Genomic DNA, 16735 nt, shown 5'->3' with positions numbered 1-16735 from the left:
TAAACTATAAGCTAAAGGCTATGTACTGTAGCCTAAAAGCAAGTACTTCTTGCAATTTTTTAATTGTTTTCATACTGTTAAATCTATGTTCTTCTGTCTTAACTGCAACATTTCTGGACATCTTCATCATCCCAAGTAACGTTCTACTGTATCTGGTTTTTGATAGTATCTATTTACCGCTATATTTAATGAGTGAAAAATCAACATTAGGAGTCAAATATCTACACTTATTTAAATTAAAAACTGAATGGTAGCAATTTTAAGATATATACAATATAGTTCTTAGTAGTTCTATGACTAATTGTTTTGGGTTTTTTTAAAAACAAAAGCTCCATCGAATTCAGCGTGACTCATGTGTGACTGTATGACTCCTTGCAAAGGAACCATTTCTTTTCAGAATCTCAGGAAGTGATTTACAACCACAGGAGTGTTGCCTAACATTTTAAAGACGAAGTCAGTGAATTACAACATTGTGATTTCTAAACTGATGAACGAACAGAAAAAAATGACAAACAGGCCTCGTCTTCTCGAGACAAAACAAATTCTTCGCCTCGGCCGCGTTACGGGGGACAGAGCTGCGCTGTTTGGACTTTTTCTACGACTTGCCTACAGTTACAGTGACCTCACCGACATGAACACAACACGTCCACATGTAATCAAGGACAAAAACATCCTCGCAAACAAGGCGCGCGACCATATAAGGCGTCAGGAAGCGCTACGTGAAAAAACATCAAAAGGAAAAAAAAACAAAACAAAAAAAAACACAAGAGGACCATGACGGAGCAGAAAGACAAGTCAGGGGGGCTTCAGCGACTTGCCTCCCATCAGACAGAGACAGCAAAGCATCATCGCCCCGTCAACCTCTTCTTCTCAGTCCTTATCGCAGGAGGTGAAAGAGGGATGGAGGGTAAAAAAAAAAAAAAATTAAAAAAAAAAAGGTGGGGGGGTTGGTGTGCCCTGACATTCCCCGTGCTGGTTCAGGGATGACATTTTCATTTAATGCCAACAACCTTCATCAATAATGCTAAAGTTGTCTCTCCCTCTCTCTCTCTCTCTCTCTCTCTCTCAACACACTCGCTCATTCTTTCTCCTTCTGCAGCTTGCCTGGGTTAAAAATAGCTCTCCCCTCTCTCTTTCTCTGCTTCTCCGTTTACATAAGCACACAGTGGGGGGAGGGGAGCACTTCCGGTCTGGCCACCCAGCCCAGCATCTGATCCATAACACTGGAGCTGCTGGGTGTGGGAGAGGGAGAGGAGAGGAGAGGAGAGGAGAGGAGAGAGGAGAGGAGAGGAGAGAGGAGAAGGGGAGCAGAGGAGAAGGAGAGAAGGGGAGAGGAGAGGAGAGAGGAGAAGGGGAGGAGAGGAGAGGAGAGGAGAGGAGGAGGAGAGGAAGAAGGAGAGGAAGAAGGAGAGGAAGAAGGAGAGGAAGAAGAGTGGAGAGGAGAGGAGAGGAGAGAGAGGAGAGGAAGAAGGAAAGGAAGGAGAGGGAGAGGAGAGGAGAGGAGAGGAGAGGAGAAGGGGAGCAGAGGAAAGGAAGAAGGAGAGGAGAGGAGAGGGATGACATACCCCGCAATGCAGGGAAGCCCCCTCTCTCTCTCTCTCTCTCTCTGGTTGCCTCCTCTCTCTATCTTTCTTTCTCTCCATTAGCTTGCAACTCTGTCTGTCTCTCCTGGATGAACGACAGTGCTCAGGAAAAACAGACCATAATCACATTTCTTACAAGGGAGGGTTTTCATGATCGTCTTACTGGGAGGCTCCACTGACCCCCCCCCCATCACACACTCACACACACACACAATAAACACTTGAGTTCATGCACACACACGCACGCACAAAGTAACATGCATGCACAAAAGGACAGTAAGTAACATGGACACAGACATACGCACAAAGTAACACGCATGCACACACTCCAAGTAACGCATATGAGCATGCACACACACACAGACACTGACTCAGACATAAAGTAACTACCTCACACATACATGTCCACAATTACACACACAAACACACAAGCGTGTGCACATACACACACACACACACACACACACACACACACACACACACACACAAGCGAGTGAGCCCCCGCCTTCCAACAACTCTGGGTTCATGTGACCACTGCATGCCTTATAACAGAGGCAGGCCTGACAGAGATCAAAAGGCGGATAAGAAAAAATACCAGAAAAGAAAGGGAGAGAAAGAGCTTGGAGCAGAGGAGGGAGAGCAGGAGGAGGAGGAAGGGAAGCTCTGGCTTTGAGGGAAAGAAGAGGAAAAAGCTTATTGTGACAATAAATGCAAGTATCTTGATACTCCAAGACACAGGCATTGAAAATATTCAAGAGTCACCAGAGCTAGGACGCAATCTCAGTCCCTGTCCCCAGTCACACACACACACACACACACACACACACACACACACACACACCAAGGTTAGCGGCTGGGTTGTTTAGCAGGACTGTTAAGTGAATTTATAAAGTGACCATGAAAACATTCCTCTATTTCCCCAACACATAAAACAAACTCAATAAGACAATCGGGGATCAAGCACAATTCCACGGACCACTAAATCTTTAAAAAGTAACTTGACAAGTTTTATCACTTATTCTAGTACTTTATTACTAATTATTGTGTAGCACTCAAACTATTACAAGGTAGTAAACAGAAGCTGACAAATTCCAGTCGTGCGAAGTCAACTGTTCTTATCTGTGCTGCTTACTACTAATACGTACCAGGCAGAACAAACAGGCTGTCATTATCAAGGTAGCCTAGCATTCATTGTCACCTCGTGAACCTTGATTCCTTGTACTCACATAAACCACACGGTAAAACACCTAAACACCCAACATTATGCAAGCCAAATAGTTTGTTGTGAGTGTATATGTGTGTGTGTGTGTGTGTGTGTGAAATGGAGAGAGAGAGTCACAGAGAGAAAGAAAAAGAAAGTGTGTTTGTGAGTCTGTATTTGCTGTAGTCCTTGGAAATCTGTGTATGTTTAACTGTGTGTGTACGTATGGAGAGAGAGAGAGAGAGAGAGTGAGGAAAAAGAGACTTACTACTGTGCGCAGTCGATGAGCTGATATTCGTTGGACCTTTCCCAGCAGGCCCGAACTCCCTCGTCCTGCCAGAGGATCTTTGCATGTTCGTAGAACTCCTGGAAAGACGAAGGACGGAGAGAAAAAGGGTCTGGGTCAAAGCAAGGCTTGCAGACAACATACTGCACCTACACAAAACTGGAAGTCAGGGTCTCTTCTTCACTGCTGAGGAACAAGGATGTGATACCACAAAAAGAACTGGAGGAAAAAAGTGTGTGTGTATGTGTGTGTCTATGAGTTGGGGGGTCAAATGAAAGGAGGGGAAGCAGGAAAACAGGAGTCTTAATCGCAGTCGTGTGTCCAAAAATTTGACACCCTACAAAAAAAATAATAATAATTTCACATGTAAATCAAACGTAACAAAATGTAATATCCTTCATTTTTCTCGGGGTTCCCGACAGGAAAAGTAAAAGTAAAAGTGAATCTAGGGAAGGAGAAGAAAATAGAATAGAATAGAATAGAACAGAATAGAATACCAATCATTTCCCTTAATATTCATTACATAATACCAGCAGACACAGGTCACAGTTGGAGCAAATTTGTTAAAAAAAAAAAAGAAGTGAAAATCAAGACAAAAAAAAAAGTCAGTAGGAATGTTCTCATTTCAGGACGGTATGTCTCATGATCACAATCAGACTCTACTGCATGCTGGTGGTAATAAGCTAAGAGTCGGGGCTGGTGGTTCCCTAAATGGAGAAGCGGTACGTTCTGAGGAGCCTGCGGTTAGGCTACGTTTCACATTTGGGTCTCAATGGGTGAAGAAGCTTAAGAACGCGCTGATATTCCCTCCCTCGGTTCGTAGTTGGAGGCTCTCGGCCCGTTCGGAGAGGAGCAGCAGATGAGAGGACTCTGACAGAGGCAGGAAACAGAGCGGTTCATTGAGTTCATGGAGAAATGGAGAGCTTTGTACTGACACAAGGCTTGGCTGTCACTACATTGGGCCTATCGCTTCACTACGGTCTGCAGTTGGTCGCATAGAATGCTATTAGGCACAAATAACCCATTATGAGCCATAGGGTGCTACCAACATTAAGGAAAAAAACAACAATTTAGCGTATACTCTCTTAAAATCACACTCCACTCCTCTCACATTCAAAGAAAATCTGGTATTTGTATTGAAGAGACAAAGTCTGGCGTAATTTTGTAGGCTGTAAAATTAGCAAGTGTGCCATTTGGTGTGGAGTCCAAAATCCCTACGGAAAATATGAATGGGCTACACAGAGGCTTACTAGCTATACTACGTTTTGTTCCATAAAATAAAATACATCAACTAACATCACCTTTGTGAATTTTCGTCCTTCAATTACTTTTTATATCGATTACTACAACAGTCGATTACTATAGCAGACTACAACAGTCAGCTAGCTAGTCAGCTAGTCGGTTTGACAGGATGAGCTAAATAAGATAAACAATAACAACTATAATACCTGTTCAACGCAACACTATGAAAATCTTAATCATTTGAATGTACAATACAGTCAGGAGATCGAGCTCTAGCCACAAAAAAAATGAGAGGTAAAGGAAGTCACTTATCAACGCTACTGTAGTCCGCTTCCCGCAGTGATTAGCATTTTGTTAGCAAAAAGTGATATTAAAAGTAACTAAAAGATCAAAATTCACAAAAGTGGTGCTGGTGGATGTATGTTAACCCCTGGAACAAAATGTGTTATATTTCATGGATATCTGTTCAACACAGCCCTTATTTTTGGCATTTTTTGAAAAGCCCATTCATTTTTTCCGTAGGGTTTTTGGACTAGCCTACACACCAAATGGCGGAGAAGCTAATGTATGGCAGAAAAAAACGATGCAAAATGACGACTTCCACTCATGGCCTCTTGTTTGTCAAACTCGTCTCACATTATGGATGGGATGGCTGAGATGGAGGCGAGTCATGGGATGAGGTCAGACTGGAGGGCCATGTCTTACAACTAGTAGTGTTTGTCTGTTTGTTGCAAAACATCACATTTTTTTCTTACCACAATGCAAAGTTGTCTAACAAAAGTTGTCACACTGTTTACTACAGACACCTTTAACTATTGTTACCATTCAGTTCGTTCCAGTAATTGCCCATAAGAATCTGTTACAAATTGGTGTTTTTAAAGACACTCTTATCTAAGGTCCAGTATCAACATGTTGTCCTGCTGTTCTGTAAATCCAGAGCTCCGGCTGTAACTTCTTATTCACATGTGAAGTAGGACCATACAGTACCATTCTACTATCATTATTCAATTGGTCCCAACTAGGACAGGAGGGTGATTTTGACCAAAAAGGCAACTATTAACTTCCTCCAAACTTGATTTAGCTCCTAAAAAAAATCCAATATATGTTATTATTTTGATCTTGCATAGCTCAGTATAGATTTGTGTGCAAGAACCGAGAGCTTTGACTGTAGTCTTTGAATCACATCCTACAGCCACTCAATTTGAAATGAGAAGTCATGTTTATTACGTTTATTATGCATTAGTCAATAAATCAAAAAGTGGCGGCGAGCAATCGTAGTGTGCACAATGTTCTTCATTTACATTACAGGGAGCCACTCTACTGACAGTGACTACAAACCTGGGGTCATGTGAATGACAATAGCAGTGTGACCTTGTGGAGAGGTAAACAGAGCTCATTTAGGACTAAAAGCTCAAACAAATATTTTCTGAGTCTACAAAGTCAGCTTCCCATATATTATCAATGGAGCAGATCCAGAAACTGTCTTTCGATGGAATCACAAATTAGTGTCAAGTGAAAGTTGGTCATATTCACAAATGTTGACTGATGTGTCCAAGATCGCAAGACTAACACATATGAACTTAAGCAAGGATATCCCTTTAAAACATTCTTGGGGATGATCACCTCTCTATTTGAGTGAACTAAAGTTGAATTTATACTGTGTGATGCATGTTGTTATTGTTATATACGGCAAATAAAGCACACAGGGATTTTTAATGCCAAGAGTGTGCATGTAACTTAAAACTGACCAGTCAGATTATCTATTTCTGTGAGACAAACACTCATGTCTGCACTGCATCTGTGAGACTGAACCACAGTTAACGTGTGCAGCTTTGCATCACCTACGCAGAGCAACTCTGCGATCAACAATGCCACAATTTGGGACATATGTAATTAGGAAATGTATTTGGGTTATCAGTCCAACAATCTACCAGCAGCTCAGTTTGATGTTGAACACTTGACTGATTGAAAATTAAAAAACAAACAAAAAAGTTCAAGAACAAGAGAAGAAAAAGATTTCCAAAACTTCCAAAGCCAAAACTTTCCAAAGCCCTGTATCGCTGTATATGCAGCAGTGCAATCAACTGGAAGAGATATCAACCACTTAAAAAACAGGTACAACTGCATACACTCATCACCTGTCAAGTGAATTCAGAAAAGTTACAAAAACCATGACCAATCAACTGCACAAATGTGGAGCTGGGAGCAGGAAGGCCCGGGACAGCAGGGAATAGTAGCAAATTGGTCTGCAAGGAATAAAAAGGCCTAAGTAAATAATCCTAGTAACATTTTTTTGCTTCCAGCCATGGTTTATTTTATTAACATTTTCCTTGACAGAACATTTTAGAGGAGAAAAAGATACAGGGTTCCTCCTCTGTGAATAATAACAATAATAACGATAAGGAATATTGATGGGGATAAGGAGAGAAGATTGAAGAGAAATCGAGAAAAGACTAGTAAGATTCAACCCAGGCCTCGTTCTCTTTCTTCCTCTCCCTCCCCTGCTAAAAGGCAGTCAACCAGTCCAACTGGTTTCCAGTAGGCCCTAAGGCCAGGCGAGGGGAGCGGGCAGAGGAGGAGGAGGAGGTGGAGGAGTTGGAGGAGAGGCCAGGCTTATCAGATCAGTTTCTATTCTATTCTTTTCCCAAACAATCAACCACCCATTCATCTAATAAACAGAAGTAGAAGTTAACGTAGGAGTTGACTGAACTTTCTGCTTCAGGGAAATTACATTTCATTAGAAGTTGCTTTAGGTAACCAACCAGCAACATACCATCAATGTACCACTATTATTACTGATAGTATATACCTATTCCACCTCACCACACCCCCATATAAAAAAAAGAGCAAACTCAATAGAAAGTATCAAGTGAAACTCTGTGCGAGTGCTTGCCTTTCCCTTCTATCAACACACTGTAGGTCTTTGGTAGAAGTCTAGTGACTGACAGCCTGAGGGAAGGGTCAGCTTGAGATAGGCCCGCATAACAAATTTGCCATGACGTAACAAGAGACAATATCAGGAGACTGCCTTTTGCTTACACACAAATACACACACTCTTCACTGGAAACTCACTCCTAAAGAAAAGCCTACACTGTGAGAATGGCCACTTGAAACGTTGAGCTGTAAAAACCCGAAGCAGACAAAGCATTTATCTTCCTCCATGTAACTTCTAACATATTTGAAGGGATATTTCAGTCAATTCCAGTCAATCAAATGCATGCTGTGTCATTCATAGACTGTGCATAAGTAATGGTTATGTTTTATTTTGTTAAAAGTTTACTTCTGAAGGCTACTCTGAACACATTCCCCAGGGTTTTATGGGCAGTTTGAGTTTCTCTTCAAATTGTCCTGTCCTCCTATAAGACAGTACCGTGGTTTTCACTGTAACATGTCTATAGCAGGGGTGAATCCTCACCTCTATAGGCCAAATAATGGCACAACATATGCCATTTGGTGAATGATTTCATCCAAGACACCTTACGGCACCAGGAGTGCAACTGTATTTTTCCTGCATGGGCGGACCAGGTGGGAATGAAACCCTTAACCCTAGGAGTGTTATTGCCTTGCTCTACTCACCAAACTATACAGGACCTCCATGAGAAGTGAATCACATAACTTTTACCTTTTGAAGGGAAATTGAATGTCATGATTAAAGAGAGCCCAGGCCTTAGCTCAGTGTTTTTCAAAAACTAGATCAGGACCCAAAGGCTGTTCGCAGGAAGAATAACGCAGGTCTACAAATTATTCTGAAGAAACCAGATTCTGTCTAGATTATGTTGCCAAAAGCCTTGGCAAATCCCAAATCTAAACCCTGTAATCTATTAGGTTAGCAGCCTAAAACCAGGGCCAACTTTGCTTGATTAGCCTTCAAATAATATGCAACATCAGTTTTGCACACCAAATAATTATTTTGAAGATGGAAGCCCAAAAAAAACCCATTAAAACCAATTGCTGGTCCAGTAGTGGAAGCGCTGCGGGCTCGCAGTGACTTCCTGACAGCTCGGCGTGCCCCGGGAGCAGACAGCAGCTCAGGGGGAATCCCTCTGAGTCTCTGTGTTTCTGGAGGACAGGTCCCACCAGACCCATTTAGGGTTATTACAGACAATCAGTGTTAATAGGCGGTGTGGATCTCTCAGGTGAGAGGCTCATTCAATTGACAGCCTCCCAAGCGGGAGCACACCTGCTAATTACTGAGCCACCCAGAAAACAGAGCAGAGAGTCTTACAGGCTGCCTGGGAAGGTAGTTTACTCACCCGCAGCACACCTAGCCAGGGTATCTGCAGGGAGTTAAATGTAATACTTTTTAAGATGTTTTAATAACAGTTAGAATAAAATCTAAGACCAATTTTACAACAATAATAAAAATGAAAAGTAAAAAAAAACAAACACTAGACCTATCAAAATATAGATCTGCACAACCAGCTTGATTTCTCCCAAGAAAAGTGGTACACTGAGAAAACAACATTTTTAAGACATTGTAAATGTGATTTACAAGGCTGTAATTGATATTGGTATTTACTACCTTTTAAGGCCTTGATTTTAATTAAATGAAAGACATTTTAAAGCTTTTTAAGGACCTGCAGACACCCTGCTAGCACTGGCTGCTTCTACACCACACTGACATAGCCACTCTACTAGCTGCTTCCTGGGCCTTTTTTGCACAATTGTGCACAATATGCAGGACAGTTAGTCCTGCTCAAAATTACACAGGCATGCGTGCCACAAGCCTAGCTTCAGCAGTTGGACAATTCATTATGAATTGCCTCTGGTAATAAGGAGAAATACTTTGATGATATAACACTTTTCATGGACCTCCAGATGACAGAACACTGAAGAGTTTGTTAGAATGAAATGGGACTTGCAATTTCAAGATGGAAACAAACCGCTGTCTGCTGTTAGGTCTAAAAACAACAACAGAGGTCAGAGAGTCAATTTACTGCAAGGAAATAAGCTGCAACTTACCGAAGGAAATTCAAAATCCTTCTGGTTTACTTGGGTCAGGACATAATCAATTCGGGATTGGTTTGCTGGGCAGGCTAACTGGCACGGGGGTGTGAGTGTACTCATGGCAGTCAGAATCGTCTGAATGGAGAGAAGAGAAGAAGAAAAACTTAGTTAAATTATTCAAAACCTATGCACATTGACACACTTCTTTGAAAAGTACAACAGGCTTTCTACACATTTTAATATTCAACACTTTTCCAGGTTATTATTATTGTCTCAAAGCCGTTGCACACCTACACCGTATAAAGAGTTTAACTGTAATATGATATGTATATATATATATATATATATAAACTTTCAGGGAATTTTTAACTACCAAATTTATTTTTCATTCTTTTCAACCTGTGTGAGAACTGTTGTACAAGTTATTCCAAAATCCTAAACTGTGATTAGTCAAAAGAACAATTTCTTACCTCTATAGCTTCTTTAATGTTGTTTTTAATATCATGAATTTTCTGTTTTTTCTCCCTGTGAAGAACAAGAGTTTGGAAGTTAGGTGCTTTGTTTACATTATTTTTTACATGAATACATTCATTACAAAAAGGAAGCAATAACAAATTGAACCATGAAGGGTGATGGTGAATACTGTCACTCACTTTTTTAAATGCTTTAATTATTTAAATGGAGAATTGGCAAAGAGTTTTTTCTAAACTAGGCGGAAAGATATCAGCTGTCCATGTATGGTAAATATGGATAATACAGCTAAAATTTTTGTCTAAAACAGGAAAGGTAATTCTTCAAACTTCAAAAAATATCAATCATTCTAAAACTGAAATAATGACAAAGAAGTGTAATATGTGTTAGTGATTATAAGTAAGGTTCAAGTGGGAACAGGGTGTACAATATAAACTTCTCTATGAGCTCTTCTAAGCCAAAAAGGAAATTATATCAGACATCAGTATTATGGCTGCTCAGGATGCACAGATACCTTCATTTTGCTGACCAAGTGCAACTACTGAATTTTGTGTACTTGCTGATACCAACTGAGAACAGCAGAACTTGTCTTAATTTTAACAATGACAATTTATTATACAGAAAATAGCAGGGCAGGAGGGTGTTGGGGGAGAGAGGAGTATCACATAGACTGCTATATTATAAGTGTAGCCTAACTTTTAACTATAATAAACTATTAGCACAAGGGATAGTTACACCAGATCCAAAGTATTGGTAAATACAATGACATTTCATTCATTTAATGTTGTAATATAGTTAATAAACAAACATAATTTCAGCACCACCAGATAGCACTGCACTCGGTTCTTGTGATCTGTGGCCTTCACTGATACCAATGTACATAGCAGAGTTGAAATCCTCAGACACTAAACTATTTTTATTTTGAAATTATTTCAAATCTCCAGATTTGACAGAACAGAACAGAGGTTTGACTACAGAAAATCAGATTTGACATTGAAATTCCTCTGCCTGGCCGTTATTGAAACAACCTTAGACCCGCTTACACAATCAGATTCCTGGTGTGATTTCCTCTGCATGATAATATAGACACAAGACGATCAAAATATCCCGGTATTTCAGGACAATGCGAAGCACAGCCTGCAACCTTAGCCATGTGTGTGCGTAGCTGCTGTGTTAAATGAGAGTGCGCTGTGCAGTATATTTTGTCGACATTACAGCTTGATGAGGGACCTGCTCTGTGTGCATCCTAACAACAACGGTGAATCAAGCCAGCTATACCCTAGTTATATTGAACCGAAGAATTTCAAATGAATAGCGCTGAGTGAATATCTCTAGGTAATGAATGTGTTCAAAGTACATTTGTGAAAAAAGTAACATATCAGTATCAGTGCACGATTACTTGCTGCTGTCATCGAAACTTAAACCTAATTAAGGATGTCCTATAGGAGAATACCACTAAATTTCAGCTTGGAAATGGTATCCCTATGTGTTGGAGCCAATTCACTCTGTATTAGTGAACATTTTCAATGGTCTGTTATAACCAGAAACAAGAGAGAGGAGTTAGAATAGATAGAAAAGGTGGCTCTAACAGGACCCAGGATGATTATCTAAGAATAAGGGGATATTGTTTTTGAACTGATAGTACTGGGGCGTCCTGGTTGCTCAGTGGTCTAAGGCGCATACCATGTAACCGCAACGCCCCTGGTTTGAATCCCTCTATCTCTCTCCCCAATCTTTCCTATCTCTCTTCACTTTAAACTATCAAATAAAAGGCAAAAATTCAAAAAAAAAAAAAAAATATCTTAAAAAAAAAGAAAAAGAAAGAACTGATAGTACTATTGTAGGGAGTGAGCTCTTTTGGGTGTAAAAGTTCAGACAAACTTTGTTCGATTTCACAAAGTCAGTCTCCTATTCACTGTGCATGGAGATGCTTCAGGCTACGCATTAGACATTAAGAGAAAAGAGCCTTGATTCTCCGGTTTCCAGCTTTTGGAAGAGAGTTGTTTATGTTTATGACTGAACTGCCCTATGTCACAAGTTCTTAAATGGAGCAGTGTCCCCACCCTAACTTATCAAAGATATGGTACCAAACAAAACTTTAAGAACGGTCAGATCAATCTGATTGATTATTTCCTCAAAGGCTGGTGAGCTGATAGGTTTTAATATTATATGAATGGCGTCAGAGTGGGGTCTGTTTTTCTCTGGCCTCTTCTCTCAGCCCCTCGTTCCTTTATTCCACCAGTAGAAACTCAGAGCGACCGGAGTATGACCGAGCAGAGAAAGACTACATTCCTCACACTAGGGACCTCCGCAGAAAAAAAAAAAAAAAAAAAACACCCTCTCCAAATGAACTGCCATACCAATCTCTTCTCACCTCCGCCATACTATACTCTCTTACTCTCCTCTCATGTCCTCCCTTCCTCTTATCCCTTTCCTATATTATTCTGTCACTCCCCATCATCTCCTTCTGTCCTCATCCTCCTCTCCCGGCACCTTACGCCGACTGGCACTGCCCGCCCACAGGGGGGAAAACCCAGTTAGGTAAAACACTCTGGTCCAAGTGCAACAAACCCCCAGAGCAAACACAATGGAGTCACAGCCTACTGAGGATTTGTCATTACACCAGGGCGTCTGGGTCTATGGGAGCATCTGTTCAACATGACCCAAAAATAAGCACATGATGATGCTCCTACCCCAAAACCCCTTTCTAGGAAATGAACGATCCAGAATAGATAAAATGTGACTTTGTTTCCACTGCATCAAGTTGGGGTTGAGTTTTAGGAAATTCACAAGACCGGGTGGTTTCAACACCCGGGGCAACGTTGCCCTGAAAACCTGAAACAGATAAAACATTCTTCCGGAGCCACGTAACTATGAGTATTTATTCCAAAACATTAGAAAAGACTCCCAGTACATTTGACTTCATAGTTATCGTCATTAGACCATATTGGACAGTTAATCCCTCCATGGGATGACTGTGGAGTAGGAAAAACTTTTTTTTATATTGGTAGAGCAATAAGTTTGAACCAGCTAACATACCCTTATGTACATAAATGAATCCTGAGTAAAGCCTCAGTCGCTTTACCAGTGCAGCTGTATAGTGTCACATCACAAATTAGGCAAAAGTAACTCTTCTCTTCTTTCTGGTTATAGAAGACAGTTGTGAATTTCCAGTATACTGACCAAACTGTCCTAGGACACAGGAATAACATATTTCAAAGCTGAAAGTTGATGGTATTCTGCTTTACCGTATGAACACGACCACTGAGCGCACCTCCAGAACCGCCCCTTTAGCTTCAAAATGTAACTGGGTGTTTTAAGAGGAAATATTTTATAAGAAATGCAATTTGTATGGTAAAGAATCGCCAACCTACATTTCGATTTCAACACATGGAGCTAATTTTGTTACTTTGCTAATGGTTAGTTCTGTTTGAAGATGCAGTCAGCGGTATAAATGAAACCAGTAACAGAAACCTGTAGTTTTCAGTCAATCAAAAACCTTGTAGGTGTGTAACAAATGACAACTAACAGAGATTCAAATTTAAAGCATGAGGGAAACCAACACTTACTCTGCGTTGAAGCCATTAACGTGCAATATTCGCATCTGCTTGACTATCGTGCTTTTCCCGGATTCACCGGCCCCTGAAAGCAGAGAGATGAGCGAGAAATAAGTCAAAAGGTGTTTAGAAGTGTTGCAAGGCACCGACTAAAACACTATGGGCTGGCATCCAGGATCAAGATCAGGCTGAACCTGGTTTTAAAAACTGTGTCATATTGGATAATCCATTCAAAGAACTCAGCCTGGGACACAAGCCCTAGTATGGGTCTGGTTTAGGTGTTTTGGTGTTATGCAGGAAGATCTGGAAGGTAAGTGAACATGCTACAACCTTGACACATAAGACCTTAATGTTAAAATGACTCAAACGTCAGCCAGCCTTATAAAACAGGGTCTTGTCCAGTACAACAGACACTGTCCTGATTCTCAAGCTAACCAGCTAACTTCTGTGGCATCTATCAGATGTAGCAGGTGACTCTTGATTCCTGGATCATGCTCTGTGTACGTTACAAAATGGCAACCTTTAAAACGGCAAGAGGTTTCTCGGAAACTCGCCGTAAAAAAAAACACAAAGGCCATATTTTTAAACTGATGAGGAAACTGCCTCCCTTCGTAGATCTGAAAATGTTTGGACAGACACACAAGCAAGATGGTGAGACCTCAATATAGCCAATCAGAGGGACAGGTGGAGCTAACATCATCTTGCTTGTTCTTATCCACTGCTTTCAGATGTAAGAGGGACTTGCGGTATCAGGGAAGGGAGTAGGATGAAGTTGGCTAACGGCTGGACCAGATCAGTTCAGGATATTGGCTCAGTGTGTTTTTCTTTGGAGCAGAAATGAGCCAGCAGTCGGGACAGGTGGCAGAAAACTGTTAAGTCTGACAAAGACTGTTAAGCAACAACCGGATGTCTTATCCATAATTCTGACATTAACTCTTGAGTCTTGATACGAAGCACGTTGCCACACCGTATCCATCCATTCCTCCCTCGATAAAGGTTTTGCACCATTACACAAGTCCAAGGGGAAAAGGGCACGAGTCCTAAATGTGTCAACAATCCGAGCAAACTGAAAACGAAAGGGGACCGGGCTATATCACCTCCTAACACGAACACTAGGAGTGTTCACAGCTAGACTACAGGCCTGCTGCTTAGGTCTTTGGAGCATCTCAAGAGTATGTGTGCGGATCCAGGATCAATTCTGCCTTTCAGATTATAAAGGAACGAGACGGTCACTCAAGGGAACCTAGCTAGTAATCCTAATTCTGCCCTCTTACTCTTGAGAGGCTTGATAAGGAAAGAAACTGGCCCTGGCCTACAGGTTAAATATCGTGACATGAAGACCCTGGATGATAAAGCCACAAATAGCTTTATCAAATGAAAAATAAATGCAGCCTGTGTAGACTTTTCAGCAACCGATCTGAGAATATCTATTTTCGGGCTCGTGCGGCGTGAGGGGGCTGAGGAGCCGATGTGGAGAGGATTATGTGAAGGTGCCGTCTGCAAGTATGGAGTCATGAAAAATAGCATCAAACATGAGGTCCGTGGGCCTAAACCACTCGAGATGAAGGCATCTACAGAGACCTACACAGAGATCACATATCGCACACACACCAAATCACAGACTGTGTGGTGGACTGTCGCATACGCCATGTGGAGAGAGAAACATTCATGCAAATCCCTGTCGGTGGCTTTACGGCCTCTGCATGGTGCCTCTGCTCCACACAAATGGTGGCGTCCACTGGGTTTCACATGTTCTGTATAGCCCATGCAGTAAACAGGCCTACTTTTTTATTGTCAAGACACTGTCGTTGATGTAGTAGTGACATTGCATTATCATGTAATTCCATCATTTGTTGATGCTACATTGCTGTAGGGCAAAGAAGTTTTCATAAAACCTGTGAAAACTGAAACATTAGTTATTATATTTGTGTAAAAAGCTAAACATTGTACAACAAAGCACAAATACAACCAAATTTCTTTGGTGGTGACACAAAATATAACTTTAGAGTGTGACTGAATGTTGCAAGTGAAAATAGGCCTAATCTGAACACACACACACACACACACACACACACTGTGCACACCAATGATAAAAAATGTGAATTGTGTGGCTCGAGTGCAAACAAATCCATTTCATTTCACAAAACCTACCTAATAGTAGTAGTCGGTGGGTTGCTCGGTATATCTGTTTGTCTTTTTGAAGCTGCTTCTCTATCTTTTTGTTTGCTTCCCTCTGTGCCTTCTCCTCATTTCGTTGGTCTTCGGTCTTACTATTGCCAAGACAGCCCATCTTCCCAAAAACCCAATGAAAGGTTCAGGGGAGGCAGGGAGAGAGGGAGGGAGGGTGTTTATTAGAATAAATAAATAAATCCTAAATTCCTAGATTGGCCCAAGAGAGGAACACCTGGCTCAAAATGGGTGACATTTATGTTGCCAGATGCAAATGAAACAAATGGAACCTGTTAGATGGTGGAAATTGGGCTCCACCGGTCTGGGCACAATATGTATAGATAAATATATTTATATATTACTGCTAATTTATCAACAGAGATCAGTCAGGGGGAGCAGAGCAACGATGCCGCCCTCTCAGACGCTTGATTCCTGTGTTTTTCACTGTAAATCCGCAATGAAGTCATCAACATTGATATGAATGTGAATGTGAAATTTTCAGCCCTCCAATGTACATGAATGAATTTCGGTGGTCGGGATTCCCACGACGTCTTCAAAATTACAACACAGAATTTTCCTTTTTTTTTTTTTTTTTTTTTTTTTAGCAAATGTCTCCTCTGGAGCCCATCTTCGGCAGATTTCTCAACACTGCCATTCAATTCATTTCCATTTACAACCAAAGCCCTATTTTTCTCCCCCTTTTTTTTTCCTCTTCTCCGTTCCTTTTTTTTTTTTTTGCTTGCAATCCGTTCTCCACCTAACCAAAGCACATCAGAGGGTGGGTGAAAAAAATTAAAAAATAAATATTTCCTCTTAAAATGACGGCATGTGAATCATCAGGCTACACCGGGCTTCTTTCTTTATCCCAAACGTCTTTCAAATCCGTCACATTATACACCGTCTTCGTTGCAAGCTTATCAATAATATCCTGTTTTAGCTGATGTCAATTTATTTCCTCTCCTCGTCAACAGATGCTGGTGCTGCTTTTTTGGAGGGTTTGACCAGACCCAAAAAAGGCCCCTTCTCCGTCCTTTTTCTCTCTGTAATTTGTATTTCTCCTCACATCGGAAAGCTTCTCCGGACGAACAAAGGTTTTTCTGTTAGATGTCCTTGAATATAATGCAATATCCAGGTTATATTTGTGGAAATCCTCCGTTATTTTCCTGTTTGGCGCAGGTACAGCCCGCTGTCAAGTCTCTCAGCTTTTTGTATTCCCTTTGAATCCGTATGGTAGATTATGGTTACATGTGCATATATATGATACATGAACATACCGCG

The 16735-nt window shown here is 41.1% G+C and overlaps 1 protein-coding gene across 1 annotated transcript in view; it reads right to left on the bottom strand.

Annotated features, from left to right (window-relative positions):
- Window positions 1-3052: 3052 nt before the first annotated feature.
- Window positions 3053-16735, bottom strand: part of LOC139646987 (guanine nucleotide-binding protein G(s) subunit alpha-like) — a gene marked incomplete at its 3' end in the record, with an annotated part of 13802 nt that continues 119 nt past the window's right edge. Inside the window, exons 1-6 of the mRNA XM_071522806.1 lie at window positions 15440-16735; window positions 13301-13373; window positions 9731-9785; window positions 9276-9395; window positions 8567-8590; window positions 3053-3150 (exon numbers count right to left, since the gene is read on the bottom strand). The exon at window positions 15440-16735 is cut by the window's right edge and continues 119 nt beyond it. Of these exons, the coding sequence (XP_071378907.1) occupies window positions 3053-3150; window positions 8567-8590; window positions 9276-9395; window positions 9731-9785; window positions 13301-13373; window positions 15440-15578 (509 nt within the window). The remainder of the gene's footprint in view (window positions 3151-8566; window positions 8591-9275; window positions 9396-9730; window positions 9786-13300; window positions 13374-15439) is intronic.

This window comes from Centroberyx affinis, unplaced genomic scaffold, assembly GCF_046629955.1.
Source record: "Centroberyx affinis isolate AG114_WGS23_722 - 3 ecotype Tasmania unplaced genomic scaffold, CSIRO-AGI_Caff_v1 ptg001028l_1, whole genome shotgun sequence".
In the NCBI taxonomy this organism is placed as follows: domain Eukaryota; kingdom Metazoa; phylum Chordata; class Actinopteri; order Beryciformes; family Berycidae; genus Centroberyx; species Centroberyx affinis.
This window is presented reverse-complemented; position numbering and strand designations above follow the sequence as displayed.